At 38.5% G+C, this 20,607-nt stretch overlaps 1 protein-coding gene across 6 annotated transcripts in view; it reads left to right on the top strand.

Annotated features, from left to right (window-relative positions):
• The window catches only part of ARHGAP6 (Rho GTPase activating protein 6), a 327,498-nt gene that overhangs the window by 269,370 nt on the left and 37,521 nt on the right, over positions 1 to 20,607 (top strand). For all 6 annotated transcript variants that reach the window (XM_027675160.1, XM_027675164.1, XM_027675161.1 and 3 more), the window contains exon 3: positions 13,202 to 13,273. In XM_027675160.1, the coding sequence (XP_027530961.1) occupies positions 13,202 to 13,273 (72 nt within the window). The remainder of the gene's footprint in view (positions 1 to 13,201; positions 13,274 to 20,607) is intronic.

The raw sequence follows: 20,607 nt of genomic DNA, 5'->3' as shown, positions 1-20,607 counted from the left end.
ACTACCAAATCTCAGTTCATGCATTTAGTTGTAATGAATGTGATCTAAAGTTGGGTTTAGAAGCCTAAATGCAGTCCCAGTCATTTAAGAGAAGGTATTATTGATGCTGCTTGAACATATGCTGGTGTACGTTTTTCCATGCAAGATTTGTAGCTCATTCCACCAGGCATATGACACTGTGCGTCTGCTCAAGTGAAGTGAGCCATTGTCTCCTGTACAACTTGTAAGGTAAATTTGAAGGAGCAGGGCTGGATAAATGTGTGATTACAGACTGAGAGCTGAGACAACCCCATCTCTGAAATGAAAGAAAACACAGTTGGGCTTTCTGAATTTTTACTGTTCATTTGTGCACTTTGCCCCCAGTACATTCCAGTTAAGCTCTGAATAGAAATGGGAATTCAGAGTTACACATTCTCTGCTTCTTGTTTATTTTGGCAGGGAGTAGTTCTTTGGATCTGTTTTTTGCTTACATTACTCGCCATTGTATTTCTTGATTCATTTTCCTTGACACTGAGAGTGACTATGATTTTTATCTGGGCTTGCATTTTTGTGAGGGCTCAAACTACTCATTGTTTTAAATCACTGACCATGTTATATACTTTATAGGCTGTTGCAGCAGTGGAAAACATCTAAGTAAACTGTAGCATATACATTGTGGAGCTATGGGCTTATAGCGATGCCAACTCAAAAGCATCCAGTCTGTATCTTTTAAGTGAAGAGGCTTATTACCACCCCTCTTAATGCCAACTTCTGCTGATTGTTCTCATATAAATACTGTCTCTAACATGGTCCTATAACCCCATGGATTTTCTTTCAATATAGCAGTGTTCGTGAAGATTGTATTTAAGAGAAGTAAGGCCGAGATAAATTCTGCTCCTTTATGCTGAATTAGTAAGTCTTGGATATACTGTATCAGACTGGTCAGAGATAAAAACTGTTTATCTTTCTGATTTTCAGATTGAAACTTCCCTCCTGTGCCTTCCAATTCAAATTTTTCATGGAAACATGTATTTTTCCGAGAATTTTTTTTTTCCTCCCGGGAAAACAAAACCCAATATCACTCAGTCTGGAAAAAAAAAAGAAAAGAAAAGAAAATTGACTTAATGTTTTAAGCTAGGAGAAGTCCCAGCTGCTGCAGGGTAGAGGTTGTAAGACACAGCCTTGCGCTCTGTTACACAGACGTTTGTCAAAGTGAAGGTGACAGGAGCTTTTCCAGGCAGAGAGATAAGAAAGCAAATAAAAAACTTCTATTTTTTTTCTCTCAGTAAGGAAATTTGCTGAAATTTTTCATTTTTTTTTTTTCCCAAATTTAACGTTGTGCCACTGTTGAGACGAGAACTAAATGGAAATACATGAAGCTTGCAAGAACATGGTTTTTCCAACATTGGAACAGGGGAAATAATTTACTATCTTCAAAACTTAAAAAGTTTCTAGAGCCCTGTTCCTTTTTTAGTTTTTGCTATGAGGCATTTTTTTTAATAGAAGACTGCGCAGTGCTCAGCAAATTGATTTCCAAGATTTTCTTGTATCACATAGCAGGTTTTACTTGTCTGTTTACATCAGGAAAACTTTATTCAACATATCTATTTCGTCAGTTAAAGACCAAGCTAATGTGTTTAAAAGGAAATGTTTTTGCTGATTACAAAACTCACTACAAACAAAAAAAGTTTGTCTTTTTACTAAACAGTATTTTGGTAAATAGCTAGGAGCTTTGGTTGAGAAGCAGCATGCGTTTTCTTCAGTGCTATATGAACACAGAACAGAAGGAGAAAATGCTGTAGGCTTCTTGGGGAAATCAGTGGCACTGCTAAATGTAAACATGGAAAAATGAGTGTATAACTCAGCAGATTTAAAAGAAAGATTTGTGTAACTTCTGAAAATCTACCTATTGTGTAGGTGTATTTTGTGAAGGGGGAGAAAGGGAATGGAGGTAGGGGTGGATGTTGAAGGAATGCTTTGCTGTGGAGCTTGTTGGGCAGGATAGGCAGGAGTCTTTCAGTTTTCTTCACAATGAAGGGAAGAGATCTTGTTGGAATTCTTAAGATAAATAGGGAAATACTACAATCCGCATTTACATATACAAATGTTGTGAGACATAGTTACCGAAGATGGAGTCATGACCAGAGTTCTTCACTATTAGGGCAGTTGCTTATTTAGATGCTGACTCTGGTTGATTTGGGGTATTGCTCTTAAAAATTCAGATCCAGAGACTGCTGCATGTATAATATTTGATGATAAGTCCCATTGAACTTAGAAATTATTTCTGAGACCAAAAAAAATCCTATCTAATGTCATTTTCTTAGTAGTACACTTGAAATAGCTATTGATTTTAAGTACATATAAATATATTTGGTATTTTGTCTGTATTAGTGTAACACGTGGAAATCTCAGCTTTCATTTAAAAACATTGCTCATGACCATTGGCTCTATTGAAGGGTTGAGACACATGGCTGAGAGAACCAGTGTTGCACAGCAAAATACACGTACAGAGACTCTAAAACATTTTGCAAAATTAGGTGTATTTGATTTTTTTTTTCCTAAATCTTTGTGAGAACACTAGTGTACCAGAGGTATTCTTGATTGTGTCCTGCCAAATTTGTCTTTAGTACTTGATGTAGAACCAACCCTTTGATTCACAACTAGGCTGTTCTGTACTTTGCAAATAATCCATGTAACTGTCTGGTGATTCTATAGTGCCTTAAGAATTTGTGCTTTATTATGGTTCAAAGCCAAAGAATAAATACCAATAAATGTATCTCATGTGAAAAGCTTTTGAACCTTTATAGAGAGTACTGAATTGCAGCCTACCAATTTCCATGTTCTACTTGCCTTTGGCAGAGCTTTGCCAGCATGACAGGAGTATAATGTGTATTCTTCTGGTATACTTATTTAAAAATTTCATTTGAAAATTGACCTTATTTCTGTTATCTAATGTGTTTTGCTCCTTTCAAAAATGTATTAGGGAAGTATTCCTGATGATTTCTTCTTACCTTAGGTAGAAAAGTTTTCTTTTTTTTTTTCAAAGGCATTATTTGAGTGGAGTTGTTGTGGTTGGTGCCAGAAGTGTAATGCCTCTAAATACTGATTAGAAAAGATAAAGTGACTCCAAATAGATTTATTTTATCAGAGCTTTGGTACTATATATGTCTCTGTATTAGGCTTTTACACTGAAAAGGCTACCTTGAGATTTAATGAAGACCTAATCTCTTGCTGAAGGTTTTTAAGAATAGATTAGACAAATGTCCATGTGACTCTATTTCTGTGCAGGAAGTTGACCTCAGTGTTCTCTGCAGAGCTCCTCATGTCTTTTATCTGTGTGGTTTACATTTTCAACACCTGTTCCTGTTTATTAATAAAAAAGTATGTAAGCTAGATGATTGATGATACAAAGGACAAGTAACTATTACAAAGAGACATCATTAGAAAGAAGCTCCGTTGATTGTGGTTTTCAAAGGGATATCATCTCAGTTATTGGGGCCATCAGCCTGTCCAGGGAGAGACCTACTGCACCATGATTTAACTTCCTTGTCCTGAGGGCTTCTCTCTCATTTAATTTCTTCGTCAATGCTCTGAGCAGGAGTATTGTGGACTAGTTTAATTAGATCTGGATGCTGTGAACCATCTCTGTGACGACTGGTGGGACTCCTGAATTCCTGTGTGAGGAGAATTTCCTCTTCATTTGAAGAGCTCAACCAGTGTTCACACTGAGAGCAACCTGGGGGGAAAGATCTGAGTGAGGTGTAAAGAAATTTGGTTGCTGCTTCACCTGCCAGTACAGGCGTGCAGGCCACTTTATTGGTACGTAGTAAGTTCAATGCCAGTTCCATGCTGGCAATTGTGTGTCTGTTCTGCCCCCAGCCCACCCTGTACTGTGGGGATTAAAGGTAATTTTCCTTCTTATCAAACAAAAATAAGATGATATTTTGACTACCAACAGCATCAAACTACTCTATTCCCTCCATATTATAAGATTACTTTTTATTTAGGTTATTGATGCCAGGAGACAGTCAGTTTTCCCCTGCCCACAGTGGGCTGAAGGCAGTTGTAGAGCTGTTATTTGTAGTTTTCCTATCTCAAATTATAGCATCAAGGCTTCTGTTTGGTGTTCTGAATTTTTTTTCAGTACATCTAAAATAGTTTCATTGACTGTAGTTGTTTTCATGTATTAGTGTAGACAGTTTTTGACCTGTTTTAGTGTTGACAGTTTATTCATCAGTTATGAAAACACTCCAAGAAGGAAATGTCGTTCAGTCCTTCTCAAAGCTTTTAAGCCTCTGCCCATCATTGTGGTTTCTGAGTGTCTTCCACTTAGAGAGAAGGGCAGCAGCAAGGTCCCTGACGTACCACAGTCTATTTAAGTCTGGAACTTGCCTACCTTTTGAGTTTAGAGAAACTCCTGTCACACTGTGGATACTACTATAATATGAAAAAGTTGTGTTTGTATTTTGTCTTGCACCTGCTACTTGACATTACTATTTCATGAATCCTGTCATCAGTGTCAATATAGCAAATATGCCCTGAAGCACAGAAGGAGTGGTTCCCTCTAATTTCAGTATGCCTAGACACATTTTTTGCTTCCAGTATTGACACAAGGCATGTGCTCCATCAAAAGACCTGGCCCACTCTCTCAGGATTTTTTTTAAGGATTTTGTTGGGGGTGGGGTTGGGGTTTTGGTTAGGTTGTTTGTTTGGGGGGTTTAATATTATTTTATTAGATTACTATGGCTTGGGATTTCTTATGACACAGGAAATCCTACACCAATGTAGGTACTGAAGCAAGCAGAGCTTTTTATGAATTGAGAATCTGAGTCTGTCTATGCACAGGGAAGTCAGACCTGACATCTTTATCTGTTCTCCCTTTCCAGGCATTTACCTGCTTTTTGCTGCTCTCCACTGACAGCTGCAAAAGGGTATGCAAAGGCATTTGACTCTTCCTTTGTAATCCTCTAAAGGCTGCCAGGTAGCTTTGCGTGCTTGTTTTGAGTTATTTCCATTGTCCCTTCTATGTATGGCAGAACCAGCCATTTTCCTCATACTAGCATAAAAAAGGGTTTAAGCAACTATTCATATTCATGTCAAAATGAGTTGTTTTCCTTAGGTCCAGCTGAAGATTTAGCAAGTGCAAATCAGCTCCTAAACAATTATAATTTAGTGTTATGATTTTTCATTTCTTCTAAAACTCAGTAAGTATCTTGTTCCTCAGAGTAATGCAGCCATTTAAAATGTATTGTTAGTTTAAAAATATTACATTATGTAAACTATGTATGCTTTCATTCAGTAATGTCAAAATAACTGAAGAGATTTTTTTTCCCAACTTTTCCAACACAATTATCTCTACTCTAGAGTCCAAATGCAAAAACCTTAAAGAATACATTAAACTAAAAAAAATCAAATTAAAAAGGAAAATAGGGAAATTTATTCTTAGTTTTGGTGTGGTGGTTTGAAGAATTCTGAAATTGTTAAAGATTCTGTTATTTTAAGGATATTTATACACCGCATGTACAAACTGAAGGCAGGCATCCTCTTTCTACTGGCTTAAGTGTTTTTTCTGGTGCAGTTGTGCCATGTTCATCTGTTAGACCTGCAGTTTCCTTCACAGCAGGGGTGCAGTGACCTGGGGCAGGCCTGGAAAACTGCTCCTTCCTGGTTCTTCTCCTCGCAGGGGTGGGCTCTGCTGACATCTCCTCCCTCCAGCTGTGGCTTCTGCAGCCCTGACCTCTCTCCAGAGCCCAAATCCCTTATTCCCTCTCTCCTAAGGTTTGGTTCTCACCTTTAGGGTACATTGCACCTGCGTTTGCCCACCAGTTAATGCAAGTCCCTCATGACAAAGAATCATGGAAGAACATATTTGAAAATACAAAAGTAGTTATTTTATTCCAACATATATATTTGGAGACTAATTAAATCCTTAAATGCACTGGGGAAAGTGTAGGCAAGTAGAGTGGAAATGTCATGCGTTCTTATGATTCCTCTAGCCACAGGAATTGAGTAGCATTCATCATCTGAATTAGAGCATTACCCAAAGTAAGTTGTTTTGGTTTGATTTTTTGTGGGGTGTTTTTTGGGTTTGTATTTTGTTTTTGGTTTTCGGTTGTTTGTTTGTTTGTTTTAAGAAGAGTTCATACCTGTCTGGTTACAGTTACAGTCTAAATCTGTATCCTGCTGTTTTCTAACATGCAACACTTTTTGTTCAGCAAGTCGGGACATGGCTCTTTCTGATAGAAATAGACATTGAGAGTAAGTTTCAATAGAAATGGTGCGTTTTTCTAGATTTCAACCTAGTTTGGAACTTCACTTTTTAGATTTGTTTTCCTAAAAGACATGGCAGTCTACTGATAATATGTTCAGCTAGTATAAATAGATATATCACCTTTGCCTTCAGAATAGCTGTGCAGTATCAACAAATGTGCATCAAAAAATCTATTAATACCTGGCAATCAAATTATGAAGGATTGGTTTTTTGTTTTTTAAATTTATACCAGAAGTATTGGAGGTTATTGTAAAGTGTTATTTCATTAACAAAGCTGAGGTTCCTGTGGGAATGCAGCTCTCTTTTGAAGTAGGTGAGGTTTCCAGCAGTTTTGCCTTCTAGGCAGATTCCACGGTAACTTATAAATTCTTCATAGATAAATAATTTAATTCATATACCAGTATGACTTAATTCTTACTGTTCTGCACTTAAAAAATTGTGTATAATGCGGGTTTTAAACTTCTAGCATCTGCATCACTTAAACCTGTGCAGCTGGACTTTGTAATTCCTCTGGATTTAATTTTAACAATCAGTAATGCCTTAGCCCAAAGGGACTGAAGCCTAGGTCTGAAGAAGATGCACTGACTGCAGATTACCAGAGAGTCTGCTGGAATGTAGAAGAAGAGAATGAAAAGCACATTTTTGTCTGATGGTTGTGAGTTTTCTCAAATGGTGGTATTGTATACACCATGTGTTGCTGAGAGTGTTGTTTCCTGCACAGTCAGCTTTCTCCAGACCTCATCTGGTTTCTCACTGTTGCCCTGAGAAGGGTTGGGTCAGGCAGTGCTCCTGCCCGGGGCTGCAGTGCTCTGGCTCTGGTCCTGCCTGTGCACAGCTCATGGAGAGGTACAGCCCTTCTCCTGAGGAACCAGCTTTGGCTTCAGCTCTGCCCTTTTCACACTGTTTCTTTTGCCATAAGCACATTCATCAGGAACTTCCCAGAGAGGGGAATGCTGAAATTTTTTGCTGCATCAGAGAAGCATTTAAGGGGAAAGCTGCCTACATTGTGTTTGTGGTGCTCGTGACAAGCAGTCTGAACCTGACTCTGTGGGCTGAGGCGAACATACGTGAGCCAGCTGCCATCTGGAAGGTCGTGGCTGCAGCTGAGATATACTCTTGAATGAATGTGGCTTTTCTTCCATCAGCTGCTGGCTGACAAGCATGAAGAAGTGCTGATATAAGTCAGTGTGAAATAAAGAGAGCAACATAGGCCATAAGGAAAAACAGGATGATAGTCCAAGGCTTCTGTATTAATATAATAATCTGCATCACTGATGGAGATCTTGTATGTGTATGGCTGAGATCAGGTGAAAGAGAGAAAGACAGTGATGAGAAATACCTGTATGCTCAGCCTTTCCTGTTTCATATTGCTTTATGTGCCAAAATCTGTAACTCCTCTTTCTCTCATTGAAATTTTTTATCTTCCGTCTTTGTTGCAGCTGGCAGTGCTTTGGAAGTTACTGCATGGGGACAGGGCATTTCATCAAGTTTATTTAAATATTTCAAGATGGACATTTATATATTTTTATATATATATATATATATATAAAGTAAAACCACCACGCTCCTCTTCAGCAGAGCAGCTCCAAGTGTCTTCAGAAGTACATTTGCTTTGTATAGTGACCCAAAGAAGCTACTTTGACCACAAACACAGTGCAGCTGTCAGTGAATGAAGTGCAGTCTTGTCTTTATTGTGCTCTGTCAATAGAATTTAGAAGTGTTTTCTGCATGAGATCTTGATTACTTGCAGTATTGTGCAGGTCAGGGAGACTGTGCACAGTGTTGTGCAGCTTGACAGTGAGCGCACAGGCTGGATGTGAGAGGCTGGCACTTGGGAAATACATTGCTCTCGGTGAGGGAAGTGAACCAACAACTGCTCAAGAAGGATCACGCTGCTTTGTGGTGCCATTGGTAGTAATTTTCAAGACAAAATTGATTGCACTTTTAGAAGATACGTTCTTTTTTTTTTTTCTTTAAGTGCGGTTAGATCCAATTACTAGTGGCTATTAATGGAAAATGGCCATGAATAGAATTACTATGAAAACATATTTTAGAAATCTCACAATATCAACTTTGTTATCAGTTTCTGTTTTGATAGTTGAGCTATGGGTCTGATAATAATCTCTCACATAACTCCTCTCTTTATGCTGTGTGAAAATAACCCTTAACTGTAGAACATGACAACTTTCTTCCCTAAATGGACAAGAAACACATTTCTCTTAAGCAAAGGAAGTTGCCAATAGATGGGGAGGGGAGTTCTCTTTGCTCTACAACCCTGTAAGCAGCAGATCATCTCTTATGTCAAAACCCCATTGAATTAAAATAGTTTAAAGGATCTGTATTAATTTATGAATTATTTTTTTGATTAATAAAAAGTGTGCTTGCATGTAAGTAACATAAAAGGAACATCGATTCTTACAAATAATCTACCAGCCTGTGTGTAAGTAAACAAAGTGCTGAAGAATCCTATTTTTTTTACATGTTCACTTCAAGCATATTTGATGGGGTATTTTTTGATGATCTGAAGTCTAATACTGTAATAGTGTCCCAAAATTACATATAAAGCTCAGATGCTGTTGTACTATTTTACAGTATATTATATTAATTATGAAAAACATTGGATTATGATTTCACAGTATATTGACTATTAAGTGACATAATATGAAACTGGTGGCCAGTTCCTGAATGTTAACTTTAGGGATACCACTAACTGTATCATTTTGAGCTAATTCCCTATACCTAATTTGTGATGCTTTAGCTGATGCAGGGCAGCACCTCTACCTACCAAACAGACCTATTGATTTCCATAAATATAAATTGAATAAAGAATTACTGGAAGTAAATAGTAACAGGATTCAGCCTGCACTCTCTCTCTTTAAGTCATATGAGGTGTTGGTAGGTGGTCTTGTGCAAAGCAACAGAACAATCTGTCATTAAAAAAATTTACAAAGTTCTTTACGTTCTCTTTCTTTTTTTTTAACTGTTAAAGCTGAAATTTATATATCCTTGTCATGAAAATGACTTCTTGTTACCTCATTTGTAGAACCGTGGTCTCACATAGAGAGAGATTTAGGCCTTGAAATGGTCTGTAGAAAATCTAGGATTTGATAGTATGACTGCTAATGAAATGGTGTTAGTGATGACACTGCAGGTGAATGTCAGCCTTAACTCAAAATATCAAAACTTAAATAATCTCAGAAGTCAAACTGCTCAGTTCTTGTCAAAAGTCAGTAGATCAGTACAAATACTCCCGTATTCTGTAGGCTGTGCGGTTCACTGACAAAGTCCTAAAAAGATGACCTAATTTTTTAAACAGAAAAGTCTTTTTGGCATTAACTGAACCTGAAAGTGCTCACCACTTTGGAAAAACAGGTCACATAGCAATTTAATGTGCACTCAGGAGTTCAATTATAGACTCTTGATCTTTTAAATATTCATTGTGCTAGTCTTAATACATAGATGCCCAGGGAGTGATGTATGCCTTGCAGTGAAAAATGCAGCAAACATATAAATTAGTAAGTATTGAATGGATCAAGTCCTTTTCTGAAAAACAAACTGATCTGCACAGCTGCCTCTGCAGGTGTCCTTCAGCAAAACCAGAATGGGTTAGCAGAGAAAAAAAATGCAGCTTCCTTCACTTTGACAGTTGTTGTCTTTTGAGTGTTTCTTTTGTCTTGCTAATATTCTTGAGTGGAATCTGTTGGAGGAGCAGTATATCATTGATCTACAGAAAGAAGACATACAATGGTAATTATATACACAAAAGGCTGGATAAAACCCCTACAGCTTTTATCACTTTGTGGTATAAACATTTCCAAACTGGAAATGAAAATAGCAGTTGATATCTAATAGTACTTTGGACTGATACAATACTATTTTGCATAAATATTTGCTAGTTAATTAAAAAATGTACAGTTGGTAGTAGGTATGGATAATAATGCTTCGCCTGTTTCCCAAGACTGCTTTGGATATTAATTATATTCTCAAAACACACTGCAGTTAATAAGTACTAAGCATTGTTATTGTGAATTGGGTTCATTTAATATGTAAAACTGCTAGAATTGCATGTCTTTAAGCATGTTATGAATATTTCAGCAGTGTTCATGCCTGATGTACTTTGATTCAACATTCATTTCAAAACATATTTATTTTTACAGAATATAGACTCTAATTTATCATATCTTTTTCGGGAGAGGAGGAGAGTTTGAACTGGCCTCAGACCTCTTGGCAGATCTCCTAAGTTTCAGCTTTTCACTGAGATACCTCTCAGTCTTATTGTCATATGCAACTCTTTTTCTCTTGCCATGGGGTAAACTGTGAATGTAAATGATTGTAGCAAAACACTGTATTTTACATCAAATTTCGACTTTTTTTCTCATTTTTTATGTCTCAGTAGACTTCAGTGGGGTGTCAGAATATCAATAAATTGGTCTTTGGAGAATAAGGCTCTATGACTCCAAAGAAATGTAAGTCATTTATCAAAACGTTACTGTGAAGCAGTAATTTGAATTTATAACATGAAAAGGAATTTGAAAATTATTTTATATCTATAAAGCCAGAATACAATGGTAGTAGGGAACCTTATGAAAACAAGCTGTACTTTCAGGTGTTTGTAAGCAGGCTACTGACTGTTCATGTTGCCAAGAGGTGAAAGAATTTCTCTTATAAACTCAATCTTAGCAACAGGAAATGTCAGAAGGTGTGAAAAGACTGGGCATATTAATCAATCAAAGTATGACTTTGAGTTATAACCTTGTCATGGGGCTAAGAAAAAGGAAAATGTAATCATAGACCTAATCATATCAGGCAACGAATTACTACCATTATGTTGCTGAACTCTTATCTGGGATACCTTATCCATCTAATCAGCCTTATTTCAGAGAGATGAATTCTCACTGGAGCAGATGCAAAAAAAGGGAATTAACATAACCAGCATATGACAATTCTACCTTGAATATCATAGTTGAGTGAGTGCTGGGAGCCCTTGCGGCCAGGAGGGCCCATGGTATCCTGGGGTCCATCAGGAAGAGTGTGACCAGGTGGTTGAGGAAGGTGATCCTCCCCTTCTACCTGGCCCTAGTAAGACCACATCTGGAATACTGCCCAGTCCTGGGCTCCTCAGTACAAGAAAGACAAGGAGCTACTGGAGAGGGTCCAGTGGAGGCCACAAAGATGATTTGAGGTCTGGAGCATCTCTTATGAGGAGAAACTGTGGGAGCTGGGCCTATTTAGTCCTCAGAAGACCAAAAGGGGATCTCATCAATACATACAATTATCTCAAAGGTAGGTGCCAAGAGGATGGTGCCAGACTCTTTTCAGTGGTGCCCAAAAACAGGACAAGATGTAAAGGGCATAAACTAAAACACAGAAGTTCCACCTCAACATGAGGAAGCAGTTATGTACATTGAGGGTGGCAGAGTCTGGAACAGGCTGCCCAGGGAGGTCGTGGAGTCTCCTTCTCTGGAGAAATTCAAAAATTCAGAAATTCATACCTGGACGTGTTCCTGTGTTACCTGCTATAGGTGACCCTGCCTTGGCAGGGGGGTTGGACTAGATGATCTCCAGAGGTCCCTTCCAACCCTAATGATTCTGTGATTCTGTGGTATGCTGTAAATAAATGCACATTGCAAGTCTGCAAGTGGAATTGATAAAGCCACTGTTACAAAAAGTAAAAAGAAATGTTAATTTTAAATTAAAAGGATATTAACTGGCTATAAAAAGTGTCATAATTTGTTGAGCTGTCTGTTGAGTAGTGTTCTGGATTTGGTTTTCAGCAGAAGTTGAGGGAAAAGTATGGGGAAATGGCTTGTGTTCTCTCATGACCCCTAATTGCAAAGATGACAGTTCATCAACAAAGATCCACTTCACTCCTCTGTGGTATGTTCCTTACTGTAAAAGACCACTTAAGACACTTGCTTATATAACCAGAAAAACATGTTGAGACAGATTATTTGGTGACTTTCTTGCCCTAAAAATGAAACAGATACGATGTGTTTGTTTTTGAGTTTTTGCCATGTTACAAAACTGGTAAGGAAAAGGTATGTGTTCATTAACCTAAATCTGGAGTGGTGTCTATGTTAAAGTATTAGTCCCTATGTTAGACCCTTTATATTGCTTTGGAACTTACAAAGTTCAAAAGGTACAAGTTAAAGCAGGCCCATGCCTTAATCCCTGGTATTTGTTGATAGCTAATAAATAAAATGCTTTTTTGTTGACTTTTCATTATAAAAGATGCTGCTGAAGGAAATAATGATAGCCAGCCTTTTGATAAAATCATTTCAAGAACCAACTTGCCTCCACTATTGCTTGAAAACTTTGGTCCTTAATACCTTGGTGAAAACTTGGATGATAGATAGGTTATTAGAACAATAATTTCTCTGAGACTCTAATCCACCTGAACCAATCTGGACATGCTGTACCAAACTGCAAACTCCCAGAGTGAGTTCAGATCAAATGGGTCATGTGAAGGTGGTCAATGGGTATGACTGGTATGCAGAACTTTATCCTGGAGGCTTAGTAATCCTCTCTTTCCAAATACTACCTTCAGCTGCACACCTGAATCACAGTCTTGTGACCATGGATGAAGGCTAACCAATACTTTTTAGGTTTATGGTACCTTGCTATCAAGAGCATCCCGCAACGAAACTCCATTATTAAGTCTTCAAAATTAGATGACCACACATGGGTAGATGTGCCCAGCAGAATGCAAGGGGATACATTTTGGTTCCCCTGTGCAGCCTCAGCATTTGGGTGAACAAAGCCAAATGCTTTGTTCTCCATTGAGGGACTGTGACAGTCCCTAGCCTTTGTGAAATATATCCCCACACCCTTCCTGGTTCCAAGCACTGTGACCTTCTCACTCCATGTTCCTACAGTTTGTGCAGCAGATTGTTCAGTGTTATTTCACTTCATTTACTTCCTTTTTTTATTTTCTTTTCTTGCCTCTTACAGATGGACAAAAGAGGAAGAAATCATTAAGAAAGAAACTGGACTCTTTAGGAAAGGAGAAGAACAGAGACAAAGGTAAAATAAAATGAGTAGTACTTAGTGATCAGGTCTTAGTTTTCCCTACGAGATTTCTTTAGTCTTAAACATATACTTTTTGGAGTAGGAGAATGTTGCTGAGCTGAAAAATATGTTTTACCTTTTCTGTTTGACTTTAGTATAACCCATATCTCTTCAACTGAAAGATTTTTTTTTTTCTGTGAGAAGGGAAGTGTTAAAGCACTGCATCTTTTTTCCATTTTTTTTCTCCCTGTTTTCACCATCCAGTGCAGAGTGTGGTCTGGATAACATGATCCAGTTATTTACCTGCATTTGCACTCTCCTCTTTCAATTTACAAAGCACATGAACCCATGAACCCAGCACTGCCCAAGCAAGTTCGTTTGCTTTTCTTTCTTTTATTTAGGAAAATAGCCATTGTTTAAAATACATAAATGCTTTGGTGCTACTGATCAGTTGGATTTTAATAAACTCCATGTGACATGGATTTACAGATATGGTTGTACTCTTTTGTTTGGACACTAATCAGCTTTATGGGCTGGGTCCTAATCCAAGACCTGAACTTGACCTGTAATTTGGAGCCATTTGAACTAAATCTAGATACTGAGACACTGAAAAATGTCTGTGAAATTGCAGTTTTCTGCATTGTGCATCTAATTTTGTGTTCCCTTCTGGAAAAACATTCTGGAAAAATGGTAGTAAGACACAGTATTGACATCCCAGTTTCACAAACACACACACAAATGCACAAATTTATGACAGGAGAAGTGGTCTGGTTACTCTGATGTTATCGCTTTTAGTCTGGTTTGGCAGAAGGATGGAACTTAAATATTCCACTGAAAAAATGAACATCCCCATTTCAAAGTTACTTTAGATATTTGTCAAGAAAGTATTTTCTTTTAATTTTTATTTGTTTCATGACTTCAAATATGTGGTTAGTCTTTTCTTGATTTAAAACTGGTTATGGAAAATATTTGCATTAATCTTTCTAACACTGAATGTCCCCTGACACATTTGTTTGGATAAATCCAGTGACCTCCTATGTTACATTGGAAGTGCAAACTTTTTATTTGTTACAAGATCACTTAATGCAGGACTGAGCCAACATGCAGAAGGAGTCTTTAAGGAAAAGGTTCAATAATTTTATAGTCCCCTTTGGGGAAAATCAGTTTTTTAGTGCTCCTGTTAATGCACTACATTTGACTACACTCTAATTAAGCAGTTATTATGTTGCTATATTTTTTCCTTAGTCATCCATGCAGTTAAAAGTGCAAAGCAACATAGTTCTGTGCAAAACCTTCCATGCTTTTCAGTGCATTTCCCAGATATTGATCTTCATAGCAGCCTGTGGGGTGCTCTTCTGCATCAGAAAAGGCTAACCACATCCTGCTCTTTTTTTCGAGCTTTTATCTTTCCTCTCTTATGGGCAGCATGACTTTGGCAGTCTCCTTTGAAACTTTCTCTTTAGAAGCTCTTTTGAGAGTTTAAATACATTTTAACTTTTTATTCTCATATTTTTCATTGCTGTAGCAGATTTTAACAATGATAAATTGCTTTGATAATTCACCAAAGCCAGAATTTTGCTGTGTCACCCAAAGCTGGGGGATCTTTGCAATTGCACTTTTGGAGTTCCACCAATGCCTCTTTGGTGTGGTGCTCTGAGAAGTGATAGCATCCTTTTGGTGATGGATACAGATGCTTAACTCAGAATTGGTCTTTATTCCTCTAAATTCTCTGTTATCAGAGATCTTTCAAACGATAATTTTTCTTACATTGCCTTGTATTCTTTTGTAATTTCATTACAGCCACACTGACTTCTGTTTCTAATAATTTAGATGCATTGATTGAGCACTTCCAGATAATATTATTTTCTGCTATTACACTTCTTCTGTTCAGGGATTTTCTTTTCTGTCTATTTGCATGGGAGCATTTATAATCTATTCAGTTAGTAGCTTTGAGGATATACTTTCTGGTTTTATTCCAAAGGGTTTTCTGAGTGCACTTTGCCTTTTAGGACTCACTAGTTGTCCATAGTGAAGGTCAGCACTTTGTACTTATCCTTGTTTATATTTATCTTTATACTTATATTCCTACATATTTATATTTATATTCCTTATTTGCAACATTGTTCATACCTTCTGGTTAACTATACTAAACATTTTTAGAAATCACTGTGTTGATTCTCCTAATTTTAATTCCTTTTTTCCTTCTTATTTGAAATTCAGGTCTTTCAAATATATACCACTCTGCTTTTATCCTTTTTCTCCCATCTCTCACTGCCTTATTCTCAGTTATAGAAATGTCTTACACGTTCTCTCAATTTATAAAATATTATAAGAGCACCCTCTGAAAGGAAAATACCCCAGGTCTTCTCAAACAGCTGAATCTGAATTTCTCTCCTTCCTTCAGGAAGAACTTGGGTTAGTCAGTAAGGGTCTAGGAAATTGGAAGGAGTCAAGTTCTGAACAGGTTATGTCAGCAGAGTGAAAAGAAAGCCATATTCACTCTGATTTGTTGCCAACAGCAAGTGTTAGGCAAAAATAACCTGAATAGCAGTATATGGCATCCAACTTCTTAGGTTTTCTGGCCATTGTTGGTTCTGGTGTACTTTTCTCTGTCCTTCTGGGTTATTAAAGATCATCTGCCACTCAGGTACTTGCTGAGCAGACTCTTAACGCATGACAGCAGAGGGGATGAATAACCAGGGTGGTGCTGGATTGTACCGTGTTGGCTGTAAGCCTGGCACAGTGGTTGAAATGTCACCATTTTCCTGTGGGAATCATCAGAACCAGCATCTCTCCCAGCCTCAGGAGTAAGGAGGGACAGTGTCACCCAGCTTTCAGGTGCTCTGGAAAGAAAAATGTAAGGCCTTGTGCTACTGGTCTTCCATAAGGATGAGCCCCACCACCTTCCCTGAGCAGTTGTCTCAATGTCACCTAAAGTCAGAGTAAACATTCCTCTGCATGTGTGTCACAGCAAGCTGGAAGTATTATTCTGGACTGTTCCATGCTGGGTTTTTTAATAAGCATTTCTACTACTTGTTTTATGAAGAGAGTACCTTCAATTTCTGGACAACCAGTCCAAAACAAACACTCCTCACTCTGGACATGGATGTGCTCGCAAAAAAGACTGGGAGCACACACTTACCCACCTGGGCAGGTCCCTAGTTCTCATGTGTGAAAGAAATGCCTTCCTTCTCTTTCTTTTTGGGGTTTTGTGGTGGGTTTTTTTAGTAACTAAAAAGAAGAAAACAAGACCAGGCCACAGGACGTCAGAGGAGAAGCAAGGAAGCTGATTTCCAGATACTTCATACAGAGGAGATGCAGCTGCTTTAATGCAGAGTTCATTTCCATCCATTCAGCATCACTTTTGTAAGCACAGTTGCAGTTGAAAGAGTATTTAATTAATTCCAAACATTTTGAGTTTTCTGTGTCCCAGCCTGGGAGCCCCCACATACCAAGACAAGTAACAGCTGAGGTGGCCATGTGTTTAGTCCTGCCTGGAGTATGTGCCACCTGAAAAGTCTTTTGTAAAGATAGACTCCTGAAGGTTAATCCTGACAATCATGCAGCACCATGGGATTGTGTGTGTGGGTTGCAGCCAAAGATAACAGAGATGTGTCTGGCACAGGAAGCCACAGAGATGGAAAAAAAAGAGCCACTTGTGCTGATTACCAGGGATGCACAATGGAGGGCTCGCTGCAGGTCTTCCCTGACAAACCCTCTCCTTTAGCACTGACATGCACTGAACCATCCCCGGGTACAGACTTCTGGAGAGCTCTCTCTGGAGAGGTACCACCTCTTTCCAATTTGTGCCCAAGACTGTTCTTCCTCACCCCACATCACCAGGTGTCTACACTTAAAAGGCATAACTGAAAGGAATGGTACTCATTTCCTCGGACTGTTTGGAGATTTAATCACTTGTATTTTAGGACTCAGTCTATTCTGTGGAGTTTTTACTCTAAACTTCACGTTTTATTTAGATGGATCAGTCAGTCAACCTGTCTATCTGTTAAGTGAGAGTTTCGGCAAATTATTAGATTTCTGAAGGCCAATAAAGACACTAAAGTAGAATTGAATGCACTTTAAATGAGTTTCATATCTTTATTTTGTCCTTTTTGACATCTGTCATTGTATCATTAAAAGGGGAGAAATACTAAAACAAGTGGGGTTTTTTTCAATTGTTTTTACATCTCTGAGTGACTCACCGAAGCAGGATACAGCAAAACTTACCGGATGTAAACAGACTAAACAGGAGAACAGCACTCCGCCCAGACATTTAAACAATATTTTCAGCTTCCATCATTCAAGTGTTTTGGCTTTACTCTACCCAGCCTCCTTGTTAATAATGGCCATCATGACACTCAATCCTTCTGTCTACATATGTCTCCAAACAATTGCTTTAGCTGCTGACAGACAGTACTCAGGGTGGAGGAGCAGTAACATGTCCATGCTGCTTAGAATAAGAAATTCTCAGGATGCTATGCATGCTGTCAGCTGGATACTGTTCCCTTACAAATTCACTGCTAATTTTGGCGGCAGCAGAAGCAGTCTTTTGTCTGTCTCCTGCCAGTGATATGGGTATCAGCGTAGGCATGCCCACTTTTAAAGTACACACAGGCATTCCAGAGAGAGATGCTTCCCAGAAATTGTTCGTCCTAGAAGATTTTATCAGTAAAACAGGTCCATTTTGCCTGGGTTCCAGTAAACACCACAGGTGAAAGAAGAGACCTGCTGAGAAATAATAATCACTTGTTACATGATTGGTTGAGCAGCTGAGAATCATCCCTTTTGCTGATGTTTCTGTGTGGAATGTAAATATTCAGCAAGTTCATCTGTGGCGCCTTAGCAGAGCTGCTGCGTGTGCTGGACTTCCTGAGAAAAGGCCTTCGTGGTACCTCGGTGGTATATACAAATCCAGCAGTAGATGTTTGATTTTTCTTTAGTACAGAATTCTTGAAAATGTCTTCTGTGTTTACTTCCCATCCATGCTCAGTAAATTAAGATGTATTTCTTAATGTTTTCATTTGTTCTTCAGCCTGTCATGATGTCCATGTGCCTTGGCACAGCCTAAGGAGAGAGCTGAATGAATGAAGTTTGTTTTTTACTATGGTTTATCAGAAATGTTTTTTTCCAAGCCTTTCCAGCACCCCACCACGCTTTTAAAAAAACTTTGAAAATGTTTCTCATGCTCTCTAGGCATACAAAAGGTTTTTTTAAGCACCATATGTCATATTTTGTAATGAGGTCAACTGAAGGACCAAAGAATCTCTTAACTTTTCCTAAAAAAATCCAGACCTACTCACAGAAATAGCATAAGTAGTTGGGAGGGCCTTATATCAGTCCTTGCAGGTCAGTGAGCTCCGCGTAGCTAGAGAGCAGATTTTCAGCCACAGAAGTGAGTAGTTGGAGAAGAGACTTTTAGCCACAGAACTGATGCTGAGAACATTGTCTTATCTCAAGTCTCCTGGAGTCACTGCGAGTTTTGATGACCCTTGAGATGGAAGGAGTTTTTCTGTTTCCATTATGGACTGAGGTTTCTATTTTCCGTGTTTTCTGCTTCCATCACTGTCTCTACAGATCTGAAGTAGTGAATTTCAGTTAGCAAAACAGAGTTACCCAGTATGGCTAGCGGGGGAGATTGACTTAAAGACCCCATTTAAATATCCCTTTTAAAGCATTTTATTCTCTGATCTCTCTCCCACTCTATTCCTATCATTTAAATAGAGGTGATGCGACACCTTAGTACACCTTGGTCACAGGATTTTAGCAGCCCAAAACTAGCACTTAAGGTGTACTTAAGAAAAAACCCAAAGTGCTAAGTAGACTAATAGAAGTTGCTGTTTACTTTATTAGCACTGAAAGACTCCTTAGAGTCTAGAATATAGACCTCACTGGTTCTTAATAGACTGATGTGTTTTGTGGGATGGAAATCACAGTTTTCACCCACTGAAACTTCAGAGAGGTCTTTGAAACTGTACTTGGATAGGGTAACATGAGGTCAAGTAAGTTATAGCTGTATGGGTCAACATCCTGGATATTATAATTTGGTTAGCAAAGAGAAGGATGTGGGATCACTGAAACTCTTATTTGATCTGGCTAGGAGTTTTTTCTGTGACATGCTGCTTTTTATTAGAAAATGCTGATTTACCAGTTACAGGACATACCAGATTCGATCAAAATTTTGTTAAGAAACTGGCCTCAGCTGCGAGATTGACTTTCTGGTAAGAGAAATTATGCACTTCTCCAAAATAGTAAATTGTCTCCTTTGCCAGTAAACACTAAAAACCAAAGTGTATCAAAATTGCTGCTGGCTGAGGATATGAGTCTGCATTTCCAAGCTAATTGCCCCGTCTGCCAGGTTGTTTCACATTTTATATGGTGCTTTCTGCAAAATTTCTTTTTAAGTTGTCCATTCTCCTAATTGAATAAGTGATCAAATATTTGTTGGGTTTACAGAAAGTAACTGACTTAGTAGCTTTGACCCTCACTTAGTATATATACAACAGATCAAAGTTTGAGCCACTGCTCTAAGGAATATTTCTTCATACAAATGAAACATCTCCAACAGTGGGGATCCCCAGCCTACAGCTGTGAAGAGGCAATTGATACTTTTACATTGATGGTGAGACCAGAGTCTCAAACCTATGCCTCTTGTGTCTGAGTTAGTGCCCTTTCTCCCCCATCAGTGGGTTGCTAATTACTTTGCATGACTACACCTCTTCTTTTTTAATGAGTCTGAAACATCAGAAGGGCTAACATTGACTCTAATTACCTGTCCAACAAGGAAGTTGCTGGGATTGAATGCTTGTGAAGAGTGGTGGGTAGGACATGCTCCCCACCACCGCAGCGCACGCACACACACACGTTTTGGTGGGAACTTGGGGCTGTAGGCAGTCTGTGGAAGGACCAACTGATTCTCTCAATGTCAACAAATGAGCAAAAAGTTAATGGGTTTGCCAACTCTTTAATGTAATTACCACTGCCAGCCAGCACCGCTTCCATCTGTATTTAGTCTGAAAATCAGCCAGTTGGTTTTCATCCAGTTCCCCATCTCTGCCAGGCATTGAGAAATCGGGGAAGCAGTTCATGTCCTCTGAGGAGGCCTACAGCAGAGCGTCCTGGAGTAGAGGTTCAGTGTTCTTTCTCTGGGCTACATTGAGCAAGGGCAATTAAAAACCTGGAATCCCACACCTGAGAATTTCCGAGGAGGGGCAACACCTACCTCATAATATCAATCTTCACATAATGAAGTCAGAGAAAGGGTCATTATAATGAAATTCTTTTAATGAAGCGGTGTTGAGATCTCATCTCCTGCTGATCTTGCCCCCGTTGATGCTAGTGCTGTAGGATCA

The sequence above is a fragment of the Neopelma chrysocephalum genome, unplaced genomic scaffold (assembly GCF_003984885.1).
Source record: "Neopelma chrysocephalum unplaced genomic scaffold, ASM398488v2 Primary Assembly neopelma1_25, whole genome shotgun sequence".
Taxonomy (NCBI): domain Eukaryota; kingdom Metazoa; phylum Chordata; class Aves; order Passeriformes; family Pipridae; genus Neopelma; species Neopelma chrysocephalum.
This window is presented reverse-complemented; position numbering and strand designations above follow the sequence as displayed.